Genomic DNA, 16147 nt, shown 5'->3' with positions numbered 1-16147 from the left:
TGTTCCTGAAACCACGCCTTCTTTCTTTGCGTGCACATTTGGGCGGCATTATGCTAATATTTCCACACAGTGACGTAGATATGTGGGGGCATGTTAGAACGAGGCATTTTAGGTAGGCGTGGTTGACTCTTAACTTTTATAAAGAATATCTCTTTGGATTTGAGACTTTAGTCTTTGCAACTTTACAGATCTTCTTTATGCACCAAGAGCTTGTAACACTCCAAAGAGAAAGGAACAATTGAAATCGCATCATATGACCCCTTTAAGAACTGCTGCTTTAGAACATTGATTTTGAAACTTGCGAATCCATTAGAATTGTTAGAAGACAGAATCGCGATTCTGATATGAACAGATTTTTACGTGCTCCTCTAGTTTTCTCTTTCTCTTCTCTAAAGCAGCGCATGGCTTCGCCCCCTTTGCTGCCATTTCCCGAGGGCGGGGTTTATCTGGGTTTGTGATGTCACGAACCCGGGAAGTAACTTGTTGTAGTCCCTACCAGCTGTTTTTGTAGGCATTAAACTGCTAGAATTTTAAAAGACAATATCTCCGTTTGCATTGAGCTTTCAGTTTCGTAACTTTGCAGATATTGTTTATGCTCAAACAGCAACATTACACACTAACTAATGTTAAAAAAGTGAAATCGCAATGAACCACCCCTTTAAAAAAAATGTCTTCGTATGCAATGTGTTAGTTGCTATTTTTACAGTGTAAATTCAAGTGTTTTCCAGTTTCGTCTCTGAATGTGTTCCAGTGACCATGCTGCATATATATATATACAGTATATATGTGTGTGTGTGTGTGTGTGTGTGTGTGTGTGTGTGTGCGCGCCATGCAGGCGAACAGTGACTAAACGCACATTTGGCCAGACGGGACTGGTGATCCACACTTGGTATGCCAGTCACTCATTGATCAAAACCATCTGGGTCATGGCCATCAGCCAACATCAGTTCTACCTGAACAGGAAACAGAGCAAGGTAAGTCAGCATACACACATAACCAATGAGGTCTGATCTATCAGACTGCTCATATATACTTACATCTATAAGAGAACAGTAGGTTCATATGGATTGACAAGATTAAAATCCAAAAAGTTACATCAGGCGTTACACCATTCCAGAATTATGAAACATTTCCTGTTCTTAATAATAGTCGCTCTACACCCACTGTCTTCTGTCTTGTGTTTCAGAAATATTCATGTTTTCAGGTTTGATCTTTTTCATCTAAAATTAGGAATTGTAAAAAACAAACGCTTGTGTAACCCATAGAGAAAAAAAGATCACAAATCATTTTTTAACCCTTCGAAATAATAGAAAAAAAATCTGTTATCTGAAATGAAACATTGTATTGAACTTTTAGACAAAACAATCGTTTAAAAATCTACAATAAAGGTTTTTATGGCTCATATAGTATGATATAGTGAGAATATGTGACCCTGGAGCACAAAAGCAGTCTTAAGTCACTGGGGTATATTTGTAGCAATAGCCAAAAATACATTGTATGGGTCAAAATTATCCATTTTTATTTTATGTCAAAAATCATTAGGATATGAAGTAAAGATCATGTTCCATGAAGGTATTTTGTAAATTTCCTACCATAAATATATTAAAACTTAATTTTTGATTAGTAATATGCTGTAACGGGGCTGATGAGACGTGAGACGTGTGGATCCATCTGCAAGCTTTTATTAAAGAGACGTGGTATAACAGGCAGGGTCGAACAATGGCAAACAGGTATATGGCGGGCAAAAACACAAGAATAGTCCTAGGGCTAGCGTAGGTCACCGATCGGCAGACAGAATCACAGGGGCGAGACGAGAGGGAAAAATCCAGGAAAACAGGCAAAGATCAGAAACCGCAAAAACAGGCAAGGCAAAACAAGGAAAACACGGAGACTCGGAAAGGGGTACAGGCTAAACAATACTCAGCAGAGAATGGTGGTTTGAGTGGGTGTTATATAGCGAGTGAGGTGATAAGAAACAGCTTTGTGCAATGAGTGCAATCAGTGCAGTGTGCAAATCGTGCAATGAATGATGGGATATGTAGTCCGGGGTGCTATGCAACAATTTGTGTTGTGCGAGAGTCAATGTAAAGGAAAGGGTGACCTCTGGTGGTGAATAAACGGAAGTCCATGGACCGAATTCGTGACATATGCATTGCTAAGGACTTCATTTGGACAAATTTAAAGGTGGTTTTCTCAGTATTTAGATTTTTTTGTACCCTCACATTCCAAATTTTCAAATAGTTGTATCACGGCCAAATATTGTCCTATCTTAACAAACCATAAATCAATGGAAAGCTTATTTATTCAGCTTTCAGATGATGTATAAATATCAGTTTTGAAAAATTTACACTTAAGACTGGTTTTGTGGTCCAGGGTCACATATGTATTTTATTCTCAAGAAGGAAGTTTGCAAGTTTTGATGTTGATCATGGAGAGGCCTTACATAGCAGACCTATATAGAAATTCTATATCCTATTTATATCAATTAACAGGCAAAAATCACCACAGCCAGGAGTTTAGGAGACATCGCGGCTGACCTGACAGAGAACGGAGCATCAAAGATGAACAAACTGAGCGCAGGAGTGAAAAATCAGCTCATCATGGCCAGTAACGGGAGTCTGGTTTCAACAGGTACATGAACTCTGATCTGATCCTCAGGATAGTTGAGTCAGCCTCTGTTTATCCATGTGTCAACATACTTCCACAGATATCCGTTCACATATTTAGCATTGCTCAGATGGATTCTTTTCCTCTTATTTGTGTTGCTTCCTCTCAAACCTTTTCTTTCCTTGTAGACTTCGCGGAATGTCATTGAAGTTCATTGTACTTTAAAAAGTCTTGATGTCATCTTTTTTCTTTTATTGCCTGCCATAATGAATGCATGCACTATTTTATGCATTATTTCACAGGTTCGGCTGACTCTGAAATGAACGACGACCAGAAAAAAGAGAAACTCGCCGAGCTGAGAAAGAAAGAGAACGATATTCAGGATACACTTAGCCAAAAACTGACAGAGCTTAAGGAAATATGCCTGCGGGAGGCTGTAAGAGCAAATGAGTCAATCATTTTTTCCTTTTTGATTGTGTTGTGATCACATTATTACATAGCAAGTCTAATAAATAACACAATTGTCAATATACTATGTATTAAAATAGTTATATTGAGAATTAATTTATATTTTAGACAAGTTTTGTTTGATTGTATATATTTCAATGCATCAAATAATAGCTAATTCTATTTTATTACTATTTCTTAGATCAAAAAAGATTTGTATTTTGATTCCTCAAAGAATCCTTGAAAAATGTATAATTGTTTCTATCACAGGAATAAATTACATTTACAATAGAAAACAGGTATTTTAAATTGTTATAATATTTCACCATATCACTGTTTTTACTATATTAAAACATTTAAAAAATCTTAAAGATTTACAATATGACTTTTCATCTCACATTCTCATTATGCTCGCAGTAATGAGAATGAGTTCCCCCCCCCCCCATTGCATTAATGAAAATGAAATCATACTGGCCCTAATTGGTTTCATTTTCTTTATGCAAATTTTTATTATTTTCTTCTTTTAATTTTGTGGTGAAATATGACCCACGCTTGTTCTTTGTGACTTTGTGACCCATTTACAGTATGTTTTATCTGCTTTCAGGAACTCACTGGCAAACTCCCAAAAGAGTACCCCCTCATCAAAGGCGAAACCCCTCCTCATGTTCGGAGGAGAGTCGGGACGGCCTTCAAATTGGATGACCTTTTCCCATATAATGAGGTTAGTTGCCAAGTCGAGGACTGAATAATATATCAGACACTGTTTGGCTCTATTGCTATGAGGCTGTCCTGAGCTGGTCAAATGCCAACATGCCATTTTTAGCTCACGTGTGTCAGTATGTTGAACAACTGATCTTCCTCTATTGTTTGTCCATTATCACCTGTAAGATTTTAGCTGCCAAATAATTCCAGGATGTGGCCTCGTATTGGAGATCAAGCTTTGAAAAAAGACACTTGTTTTTTTTTTACAAAGAATTGTTTATTGATTCGTGGTTTCGACCACACGTGTTGATTGAGAACAAACCTAGGATATATTTGTTTTAGGTTGCGTCCTTAAAGACCCCATGAGATCATGATGGGTTATTTTTTATGGGTTATAATTCATCTGTATTAGCTTTGAGGCAATCTACATGTTAGTATACTCAGAAAAGTTGACGAAAAAGCATCTTTTTGCATTTTGGAAAACGGATCACAAATATTGATGACTCTTCTCACTCGTACCGACAGACAGATTTATGAATAGAATACAAAATAATCAACATTGTTTTGAATGGCAATCTTTCTTCCTAGGATCCATACCTCAGAAATTTGGAGAGCCGCTTTGCGTTGCAGCAGAAAATCGTGGAGGCGGCCAAGAAGCTCGCTGCTGAGCCTGACATCTCTAAATTAGTCAGGAAAAAAAGGAGGAGGAATTGTCTGGATGCCATGCAAAAGCTTCAGGAGATCGAAGATGAAATGAACCAATACAGACTGAAGAAAGGGCAGAAACCCACACAGAGAGCTTCTGTGATCATAGCCGGTATGTGGCTCATCGCAGGTCAAGGACACAACGTCAATTGTAAAAAACAAAAAACTAGATTTTTTAATTTTTTACTTGCATGCATGAAACATCTTTACCTAATCGTTAGTCATACCATCATTCTTTATTTAGAATAGTTTTAACACTTTATCCCTTGTCAAAAAGAAGTGTGCTTAATTGTATTGAATGTGCACTTCAAGTGTAGTATATTAAAAATTTAAAAGTATATGTTTAAGAAACTGTATGTGCAGACAATATATCAATTAAATAAAAGGCCACTTAAAGTGACTTAAAGAGAGATATAGTGCATTTTATAATACTGTCATTATGTGATGACTCTTCTCACTCGTACCGACAGACAGATTTATGAATAGAATACAAAATAATCAACATTGTTTTGAATGGCAATCTTTCTTCCTAGGATCCATACCTCAGAAATTTGGAGAGCCGCTTTGCGTTGCAGCAGAAAATCGTGGAGGCGGCCAAGAAGCTCGCTGCTGAGCCTGACATCTCTAAATTAGTCAGGAAAAAAAGGAGGAGGAATTGTCTGGATGCCATGCAAAAGCTTCAGGAGATCGAAGATGAAATGAACCAATACAGACTGAAGAAAGGGCAGAAACCCACACAGAGAGCTTCTGTGATCATAGCCGGTATGTGGCTCATCGCAGGTCAAGGACACAACGTCAATTGTAAAAAACAAAAAAATAGATTTTTACATTTTTTACTTGCATGCATGAAACATCTTTACCTAATCTTTAGTCATACCATCATTCTTTATTTAGAATAGTTTTAACACTTTATCCCTTGTCAAAAAGAAGTGTGCTTAATTGTATTGAATGTGCACTTCAAGTGTAGTATATTAAAATTTTAAAAGTATATGTTTAAGAAACTGTATGTGCAGATAATATATCAATTAAATAAAAGGCCACTTAAAGTGACTTTAAGAGAGATATAGTGCATTTTATAATACTGTCATTATGTTTTACTTAAAGGGTTCCTATTATGCTTTTTCACTTTTACAACTTTAGTTAGTCTGTAATGTTTGAGCATAAAAAAGATCTGCAAAGTTACAAAGCTCAAAGTCCACTTCAAAAGGAGATATTTTATTTAACAGAAATCACTTTTCAAAAACTACAACGAACGACTCGTTTGGACTACAACGCATATTTTCCGGGATTTGTGATATCACAAATATCGACGAATGGGACGAGACCTGGTTGAGCTGCACTAGAGAAGGCAACGAGTGTTATCACTATGTCAGAGACACGCTAGCTTTCCCAAGGCAGACGAGCTTAGAGTGGTTACAATCATCCGGGTTTAAATCACGCTCAAATTGATTTGATTTTGACGCAATATTTACACTGAAGCTCGCAGGCGGCTATGGTAAGGGGCATGACATTTCCCGACCAGGCGCCAAGTGCTGCCAATCACAGCACACACTGGCCCCGCTAACCAATCACAGTGCACACTGGCCCAGCTAACCAGTCACAACGCACACGGGCCCAGCTAACCAATCACAACACACACTAGCCCAGCTAACCAATCACAGCACCTTTCATATTTCAGAAGGCAGGTCTTCATTTGATTCAGGAACTATTCGAGCTGTTCATGCCAGACTGGGGAGAGAGGTGTTGTAATAATGTAAAATATGTGAAAAATAATGTGTTTTTCGAACAACCTAGTATGAGTGCCTGTTCTAGTACACCCCCAAAACAAAATCAAGACTTTGTAAAAGAGCATAATAGGACCCCTTTAAAAGTACATTTTATTTCATTTGAATAATATTTTGTTTGTGTTATTACACACTTATTTTGATGTTGACTAACATACTAAAGCACATGTAAAGTACTTAATTAAAATTTTTATTATAGTCATTTTAATTATAGCTTGTTATTTGATATTATATGAAAAGATAATATATTTTAAATGTACGAAATTGCAACTTTATCATTACAAATGCGTTACAAATTAAATGACGCAAGATTTGATATAAAGTACATTAAAGTATATTATAGTTTATCATAAATGCTTGTCAGTACAGACAATGTTCAGCACATGTCCATCTGAAGGAAGAATTAAAGCAAGATATATATGAACAGAAAAAAAAACACAAAACAAATTATCACTGCAATTTTACTGTGGCTCATCCAATATTTAATATACTGAAAATACATATGGTACATATACATTTATCAGGCGGTGAATTTTCTGTGTTGATTTAATGCAATTAATTATATAAAAAAATAGGGCTTAATTAATCAAATTACAATATATGTGATTCATTAATTTGATTAATCATGTCATGTAGTTAATTCAATTAAACGTTTGATTTAATTTATGTAGTGTTTCATTAACATAACATCATTTCTCTTTCTTCCATAGATGAACTGGCTCAGTCCGAGTGCAGCTCCCTGTGTGAAAGTCTTCCTCTAGATGACGGTAATGACATCAATTATGAAACCACTATCAGCTCTCTGCTTATGTAATTAAGATTTATTACAACTCACTACCTCACTTTTAGTGTTTCTCCATCAGCATTGTTCCCTAATTTATGCACTGAGTCATGCACATTAACACACTCATAATAGATAATTTATCATGCAGAACCAACAATGAATTTATATAGTGTTATTTGAAACGGATGCAACCAAATGTAGCGGAGCAGAAAAAATAGCAGTCAAAAACTATATTTGTGTCTTCAGAAGATGATGGCCAGAGGCCGCGTTCCCGCTCCGTCCAGTGCTCTCCGTGTCTCACTCCTCCTCTGTCATCATCCGGCTTGGGATACGACACCGAGAGACGATCCTCATCCAGCGACACACACCACGACAGAGCTCTTAACAGGTGTGAATATTCATAGTACGACAGGCTGGGCTGAATCTCATGAATACTATCAAGAACATGTCCGGGTCACTCTAGAAAAAAAAATTATTTACATTTTATTTAAATTATAATTATTAAAATAATTATTTTTATATTATAGAAATGTTAAAAATGTAAAGTATTTATTAGTCATGGTAGCAGTTGTTATACACTGTTAAAATTTTTTTTTAAATATGTCGGAAAGAAATAATGTTCATTATTGCATTACTGTAATAAGATTTTATATAGATTTGATAATTAATATTAATTATATAACATTTAATAATAATAAATATTTGTAGTAGTAGTAGTAGTAGTAGTAGTACAAAAAAGACAGAAAAGCACCATAAAAGTATATGTAATTCCCATACTATATTTCTAGCCTTCTGGCCTATTCAATAGCTACAGTATGTGACATCAAATCTAACATATAAAAATGTCATAAAAATAATGTAAAAAATAATAATAATGCTGCTGCTAATAATAATAATAATAATAATTTTCCATATGCAAAAACATTATTTAATTTTATTTTTTTTTTGGGTGAAAGATTACCCAGACATGGTCTTGACAGTTTTCGTAAGATTCAAAGTCTGAGCTTTTATATCTTTTTATCCATCACTGGACATTTCTCTTCCATCAAATATATTCTTTTGTCTGTTTGAATTCAGATTAGATCATGAGGTCCAAGGCCCAGGACATTATTACATCCCCCGAGAGGTGTTCTCTGCCCAAAGCAGTCCATGTAAAACTTTACCCAGAATGCCGAAGGACCCCCGCAGCTTACCGCAAACCCCCGTCATGCCCCGTAACGCCTACAGCAGCAGCCAACTCAGGTGAGTTGACTTGGTCCAGTAAAAAAACACTCAAAAAAATCTCTCACAACTACATACAGCACCCTAGAATTGTGGTGGCGACACAATTCAAACAACTCACAATTGCTTCAAAAAATAGAAAAGTCTTGATAGCTTTGTGGCTTTTTTGTTTCTAATGCAAGTAGTTTATGTATTCAGTGCATTCTCTTTTACCAAAATAAATTATATTTATTGTGTCCTGTAGGTCGGAGGGTCACATCCGTGGTTTCCGGCACCGCAGCGGCAGTTTGGAGTCCCAGTCACAACTTCTTCACTCTCACTGTGCAAACAAGTCGGCCTTCCCTCTGTCTCCTTCCCGCCGTAGCAACAGCACTGAGGTGCTGGACGATTGCTCGTCCTATACCAGCATGTCCAGCATGGACTACTGTCTCCCCTGCTCGGCCACTCCTCCCTACCGCACACTAAACTCACAATCCCACGACTACCGGCTCCACCGCAAAGTGGAGATCTACGGCAATACGGGCAGCATGCCCAACTTGGTCCCTCAAAACTCCAGCTGTTATGGCTACCAGCAGAATCACTACGGCCCCACCGCGTACTACGTGACTGGGTATCCCGGCTTCGAATATGAGCCTTGTTCTAATGGAGCTTACGTCTACGAGAGCGAACTCGAGGGTCACTATAACATCAACCCCACTTACCCAGCACATGGTTACCAGAGTCGTAGTCGGAATAGGCATTATGGAATAGAGGGGTCGGATCACTTGTCACAGAATCCATATGCCACCGTGAGGCCCCCTAGGGGAAGACAGGGACCCTTGAACGAGGTGTTGACGAAGAACATGTACAAGGCTTTGGTGGCGGAGCATTTGAAGGGATGGTACAATCGCAGTGCTGGGCACAGGGACCCAGGTACATATCAGCTGGTGTACACCTACAAATATGACCGAGGTTCCCAGCACAGCTTGGGTTACCAGACACTGCCCGCACCCTTCAGCCACTCCAGCCGAACCAACTCGTTCTCCTCCGGTAAGTACAGTTTCTCAAACATACACTGCAGACTATGAATAAAATCAAACGTATGGTCAAATGCCAGGTTCTGGTGCAGGGCTGCAGTAAGCAGCTGTTGGGACCAGTAGAAACCATTAAACATGGACCCCTTGGCTGAAATAGTATTTCCAAGTGATCTGGATCCTTCTCAATCCAGTCAGGGCCAACCTCAAGCCAAAAAGTGCAGTTGTTCCACCTTTTTGGTGGCCCTGTTTTAGTATGACCGAAACTATTACTTCCAATCTCAACAACTCGGCAGAAAAAATACCAGGTTTTGGTGCAGAGCCGCAATAAGCGATTGTTTGGCCAGGTACAAACCGTTCATCATTGGCTCCTTGGCTGAAATAATGTTCCCAGTTGATCTAGATCAGTGTTCTCAAACTCAGTTCCTGGGCCCGTATTTATCAAGCTTCTCAAAGTGCCATTTTAGTCTTAAGTGCTGAGAATTCATTAAATTTACTCCTACTTTCAAACTTAAGTATAAAAGCAAGTTATCAAATTTCTTAAATCTAAGAATCACTCTTACTCTCCCAGTTATTTAAGACAGCTCGGGAGGTCTCTCAAGTGGTTAGGAGTTGCCAGTAGGGGCTTGTGATGGTGCTGAGGAGACAGAGACGTGCTCGAATCTTTCAGGAGAGGAAGAATGTTCTTGAAATATTTGACGACGAGCAGTTAATAAAACAGTTAAATTTCCTCAGTTATTCAAACAGAAACGAGCAAAGAATATTTATATTACCAAAGAACATCATAACTGACTTCAGGCTAGCGCGAGTATTATATGCTCTTTAAAAACACTCCCGTTATAATCAGTGAAGCTACCTACACTGTATCGAGAATTCATTAAATTTACTCCTACTTTCAAACTTAAGTATAAAAGCAAGTTATCAAATTTCTTAAATCTAAGAATCACTCTTACTCTCCCAGTTATTTAAGACAGCTCGGGAGGTCTCTCAAGTGGTTAGGAGTTGCCAGTAGGGGCTTGTGATGGTGCTGAGGAGACAGAGACGTGCTCGAATCTTTCAGGAGAGGAAGAATGTTCTTGAAATATTTGACAACGAGCAGTTAATAAAACAGTTAAATTTCCTCAGTTATTCAAACAGAAACGAGCAAAGAATATTTATATTACCAAAGAACATCATAACTGACTTCAGGCTAGCGCGAGTATTATATGCTCTTTAAAAACACTCCCGTTATAATCAGTGAAGCTACCTACACTGTATCATGAATAAATCTCTTACCCCTTATTTACACTGCACACGTCTGCAGTGTGTTACGGCTCCGACATGGCCACCGGAGCTGATCACGGCTACTCACCACCTGCGCCGCGGCAAGTTTCTGAAGCGGCTCTCCGCGCTGCATCACTAAAGATAGGCGCCTATATTTTTGACGGATAATAATAATAATCGTCTTGCTGTCGTTAAAGAAATCAGCAACAGGAAATATCTCTGACTATCGTCGATACACAATACTATCATCTACCGGCACAACCCTAAATTGGAAGTTGTGATGACGATTTGTATCATAACGATTCGTTGATAACTAACTTTTAAGAGCAGCTTTAAGCCAAGAAGTTTTTTACACTTAAGTAAATTCTTAGCAGCGTTCTTGAGAGTAATTCTCAGAGGCTTGAAAATACGGGCCCTGGAGGGTCACAGCTCTGCACAGTTTTGCTCCAACCCTAATCAAACGCACCTGATCCAGCTAATCAAGGTCTTCAGGATCACTAGGAACTTACAAGCAGGTGTGAGTTGGAGCTGGTTGGAGCTAAACTCTGCAGAGCTGTGGCCCTCCAGGAATTGAGTTTGAGACCACTGATCTAGATCCTTCTCGATCCAGTCCAGTCCACCCTCAAGCCAAAAGGTGCTGTTGTTCCACCTTTTTCTTGTCCCTGTTTTAGTATGACTGAAACGATTACTTCCAAACTCAACAGCACAACTGACAAAATGCCAGGTTCTGGTGCAGGGCTGCAGTAAGCAATTGTTGGGCCCTGTACAAATCATTCATTATGGGCCCCTTAGCTGAATTATCACCCCTGAGTGGTCCGGGCCTCCTTCAAGCCGAAAGATCCAGTTGTCCCCCCTTGTTGGCGTTCCTGCTCTGGAATGACCAAAACGATTACTAAATTGCACAGTGGAAATGGACCAGCGAGAAGTTAGATATTGATTTAATGTTGACTGCCAAAGCGATTTGAAATTCTAGTAAACTTTGGCACGTAACTGGTCCTGCACCCCTTGTGCTATGGGAATGAGTGATATCTTATCATGCGGCCAGGGCCGTCCTTAGCTGGGGCCCGGTGCGAGGTAGGGAGCGGGGGCCCCCTCGGTCTGTTCGCCGTGGGGTCACCTCAAAGCGCTGGGTACTATTATTTTTTTTAATTTTTTTGAAGTGATATTGAAGACCTTGATTAGCTGGTTTAAGTGTGTTTGATTAGAGTTGTAGCTAAACTCTTCGGGACATTAGCCTTCAAGGAGCAGGGTTGAAGACTTGTAGAGCAGGGGTTCCCAATCCTGTTCCTGGAGATCTACCTTCCTGCAAAGTTCAGCTCCAATCCTGATCAAACACAACTTAACCAACTAACTAAGATCTTCAGGAGCATGTGATAATTACAGACAGGTGTGTTGAAGCAGGGTTTGCACTGAATCCTGCAGGTAGGTACATCTACAGGAACAGGATAGGGCACCCCATTTGTAGAGACTTCTGGTGTACACTTTGACTTGGGCCAGTAAGCAACCATCCAAAACACCCTAGCAAGCATATAGCAGCCTAGCAACCACACAGAGCACCTTAGCAACCCCATAGCAAAGCCCTTGCAGCACCCTAGCTTTGTATCGTTGCGTTTTGTATGCAACATTTTCTTTGATAGTCCAAATTAGACTTTCTGCTGACTTTAAGGATGTCAAATACCAGTCATTAGAATATTACTAGACTCTCAGTTTAAAGGGTTAGTTCACCCAAAAATGAAAATTCTGTCATTAATTACTCACCCTCGTGTCGTTTCAAACCCGTAAGACCTTCGTTCATCTTCGGAACACAAATTGATGGAATCTGAGATGAAATGGCACCAGGGTGATGCGGAGACAACGAATTGTTGAATAAAGTTTTTTTTTTTTTTTTTGCGCACAAAAAATATTCTCGTAGCTTTGTATAATTGCAGATGAACCACTGATGTCACATGGATTATTTTACTGATCTCCTTGCTACGTTTCTGGACTTGGGAACATTTCAGTTGCGTTGCTATCTATAGAGTGTCAGACAGCTCTCAGATTCCATCAAAAATATCTTAATTTGTGTTCCGAAGATGAACGAAGGTCTTACGGGTTTGAAACGACATGAGGGTGAGTAATTAATGACAGAATTTTCATTTTTGGGTGAACTAACCCTTTAATATCTGTTAACAATTAATTTTACAGTCCCCAATAGACGTTTTACTGACTATAAGTAACTTTGCAAGTACATGTCAACTTTTTTTCTAACCCTAACAGTCTGCTAATACTCTAATGAAAGTTAGTTGACATGAAGTTGCAAAGTTCCTTATAAAATTTAGTAGAATATCAAAAGTTGATTATCAAAATAAAGGATAAACTTTTCTTCCAATGAAATTTAAGTTAATGTTACTTTACCATATCACACTTCACTTCCTCACTAGTGTCGTCTACTGCCAGTGGAGGGGGAAACTGGCAGAATAATTTAGCCGTGGGTCTGACTGATGGTGAACTGCCGGACGGTCCCTTGAGTGCTGGGGCTTACAGTCCTTCGAGTGCTGGGGCTTACAGTCCTTCATACAGTCGCAGTCCTACACACAACAGGTGAGACAGAAAACTACTTTGGACAAGACCCACAGACTTTTAGATTTAGGTGTATTCATAATAGGTATATTCGTCAGTCCATCTAGGTTTGATATGGATATATGTTTATGGCAAGCCTGCAACTTTTAGCCAAAAAAAGTAATGGCTAATGCTAACGCTTCCAATTGGTTATCAAGGCATACGCCATCCAAGTTTACCATTATGCTTTCTCCAATAGTAAGTAATACAGACCCTCTTATCTCCCAATAGTAAGACAATCTCTGGTTTAGCTTTAACCTGCTAAAACACACCTGCCTGGAATATTCTAGTAATTCTGGCAACTTGAGTAGAAGGTTCAGGTGTTTTTAATTAGGGTTGAAGCTAAGCTGTACAGGATAGTGGTCTTCCAGGTCCAGGAAGGACCAGGACAACCTTTCTGTGACTTCTGACTGGCGTTCTGTAGCAGGGGACTTCACTATGGATGTCCTATTTAATCTGACACAAATTGAAATGAGGCTTTGAGACTGTTATTATGTCATAATGGCTTAAGGCAGGAGTGTCCAGTCCTGCTCCTGGTGGGTGTTCAGCTTCATCAACACACCCACCAGGAGATTTCAAGTGGTTCTGAAGACCTTGATGAACTGGTTCAGGTGTGTTTAATTAGGGCTGGAGCTAAACTCTGCAGGATAGTGGCCCTTCAGGAGCAGGTTTTGACACCCTGGCTTAAGGCCCTAGGTGATAGCTAATGTTTACAACATGTTGTGATTTGAACTCTAGACATTTATGGAAATACGCATTTTTTACTTTAAATTATGGCTTCTACCTTAACTAAGGTCTGTTGTATCAGTATTAGGTCATAGTGAGGTAATTTTGTGTATTAGGATAATAACCTAATCCAGTGATATTCAGTTGCAGCCCCCTTTGGGTATCTTCACCACATTTAGTAACCACCCAGCAAGCATAAAACATTTCCAGTTGTACTTTGGTTGCAGTTAGGATTTGTGGCAGTACAATGTTTTAAAAACAAGCAAGTACCACACCTAAGATAAGACAAATGATGTAACTAAACAAATTGTAAAAAAGAAAGAAAAAGTCAAACAAATAGTGCTAACTAAACAATAAAAACAAAGAGATCAAACAACCAAACAAATAATAAAAATAAAGAGAACAAACCAAACAAATAATAAAACCGAAAGAGATCAAACAAATAATGCAAACAAAATGAAAAAAAAAGATTAAACCAAACAAATAATAAAAACAAAGATCAAACAAACAAAAGGAATAAAAACAGATAAAACAAACATAAAAGCAAAAAGAGAGCAAACAAAACAAATAATACAAACAAAAAGTAAAAAAAAATTAAATAACACGCAAAATGCATTGTACATATTTAGATTACAAAAACAGACCAAATTTGTTGCTGGGATTGGTTCATGCTAAATAAAATGTTGGTTTGAAACCCTGTAAAAAACACTAGCAGCCTCCAAGCATCATTGTTGTAGATTTTTAGGATGCAAAGAAAATCTGACCAAATTACAATGTTTGTAAAATATTTTGTTTAATTTAATACATTAATAATAATTTCTCATGTCATTTATGTATAAATATACTATAACTACATAATTTCTGCACTGTCAGCTACTGTAGTTCAGTCTTTGTGCACACTTTTAGGGCAGTTATAAATCTTTTTTACAATGGTTTTACTCAATTACTATGGTCTTTCCATGGTGCTTTTCAATCTAACTACATTATTAAGACAAACTCAACCTAAAAATTCAAACTGTTGACATGATTTAATGTTTGCATTTTCTTATGGCAGGTTCCCGTCAGAAAGTGCTGCCTCTCACACATCAGAGCCAGTAGAGGTGTTCGGTGCCATGGCCAGCTGTTCAGACGCAGACCATTAAAGAGCACACGAGGACAGGTCGTCTTTCACTGATATGATTTTATTTTGTACACGTCAGAGACTTGCACTGACAGTACCGATTTAAAAGCTCTTGTTATGCTCCTTGAGCTTTACTTATAAACCAGTGAAACAATGAAAGAAATGTTTGAGTTTTACAAGATGACCTCAACGTCTAGGACGGGAACTATCCACGAACGAAATGTCTTTTTGGAATAGCTGATTCCGCAGGTCAGTCCCGTCACAGAGCACATGCTGATACCACAGCAACACGACTGCTGTATTCACCAACTTCTGGAGGACCAAAAGACATACCGGCACAACAGAAAGTAGAAGGAAACAGAAGCACCTTACGGACAGATGTGGACAACATGGACCTAATTCTCTCGTGCCTCAGAATGGGATGTGTTTCTGAGAAACGCTGTGGCCATGCTAGTGGACGTCAAGCTGAACAAATGACTCGTAAAATCCCCAGAACTGTCAAGAGCATCAGTGGCGAGAAAAATAAATCAACCAAATGAGATGTGCACACTTATAGTGAATGCCATTTCAAACAGGAGTTTCTGAGAGAGTGAAGAAACTAGCCATACCACATGACCTTTTGGACCTTTTTTACATTGTCAGTGATAGATTTGAACATTAATATTGAAATCTCAAAACACTGCAAGAACAAAATAATGTAAATATTATTATGACTGAGTGGCTTTTTTTTTTTTTTTTTTTATTGAGCTGTCTGTGCTTGTAGAAGTGCATATATGCACTCTGATTGTGTACCATTACATGACAAGAGAGTGGTTTGCTTGCTTGATACTGTATATATTTTGTCCTGCACAAATTCTGTTAGAACAGCACTTGATTGAAATAAAGCTTGGCAAGAATGCCGATACAAGACCCTGGAAAATGCAGACGTTAGTTGTTCTGCTCTAAAAAAAAAAAAAAAAAAAAAGGCATCACATTTTGAGCCTAAAGAATACTGTAAGAATGTTGTCAATGTTCTTAAAGGGATGTTTCAGTTCAGCACAGGTTGAGCTGTGGAACGGCATCTGAAGAATGCCGTCGATTAGTACATCGTTTGCTCATTCCTCAGTTTGTGTCGGTGCTCTGCGTGTCCAAACACACACATGTACAGAACTGCACTTAATATGGAAGTCTAGGCGAG

At 38.5% G+C, this 16147-nt stretch overlaps 1 protein-coding gene across 1 annotated transcript in view; it reads left to right on the top strand.

Moving 5' to 3' along the window:
- The window catches only part of frmd4bb (FERM domain containing 4Bb), a 40261-nt gene extending 24327 nt beyond the window's left edge, over positions 1-15934 (top strand). The window contains exons 13-23 of the mRNA XM_016242623.1: positions 836-974; positions 2493-2631; positions 2910-3043; positions 3659-3775; positions 4345-4573; positions 6956-7012; positions 7276-7417; positions 8107-8271; positions 8495-9279; positions 12947-13106; positions 14905-15934. Coding sequence (XP_016098109.1) covers positions 836-974; positions 2493-2631; positions 2910-3043; positions 3659-3775; positions 4345-4573; positions 6956-7012; positions 7276-7417; positions 8107-8271; positions 8495-9279; positions 12947-13106; positions 14905-14992 — 2155 coding nt within the window. The 3' untranslated portion in view covers positions 14993-15934. The remainder of the gene's footprint in view (positions 1-835; positions 975-2492; positions 2632-2909; positions 3044-3658; positions 3776-4344; positions 4574-6955; positions 7013-7275; positions 7418-8106; positions 8272-8494; positions 9280-12946; positions 13107-14904) is intronic.
- Positions 15935-16147: the final 213 nt, after the last annotated feature.

This window comes from Sinocyclocheilus grahami, unplaced genomic scaffold (genome assembly GCF_001515645.1).
Source record: "Sinocyclocheilus grahami isolate Dianchi unplaced genomic scaffold, SAMN03320097.WGS_v1.1 scaffold666.1, whole genome shotgun sequence".
Classification (NCBI taxonomy): Eukaryota; Metazoa; Chordata; class Actinopteri; order Cypriniformes; family Cyprinidae; genus Sinocyclocheilus; species Sinocyclocheilus grahami.
This window is presented reverse-complemented; position numbering and strand designations above follow the sequence as displayed.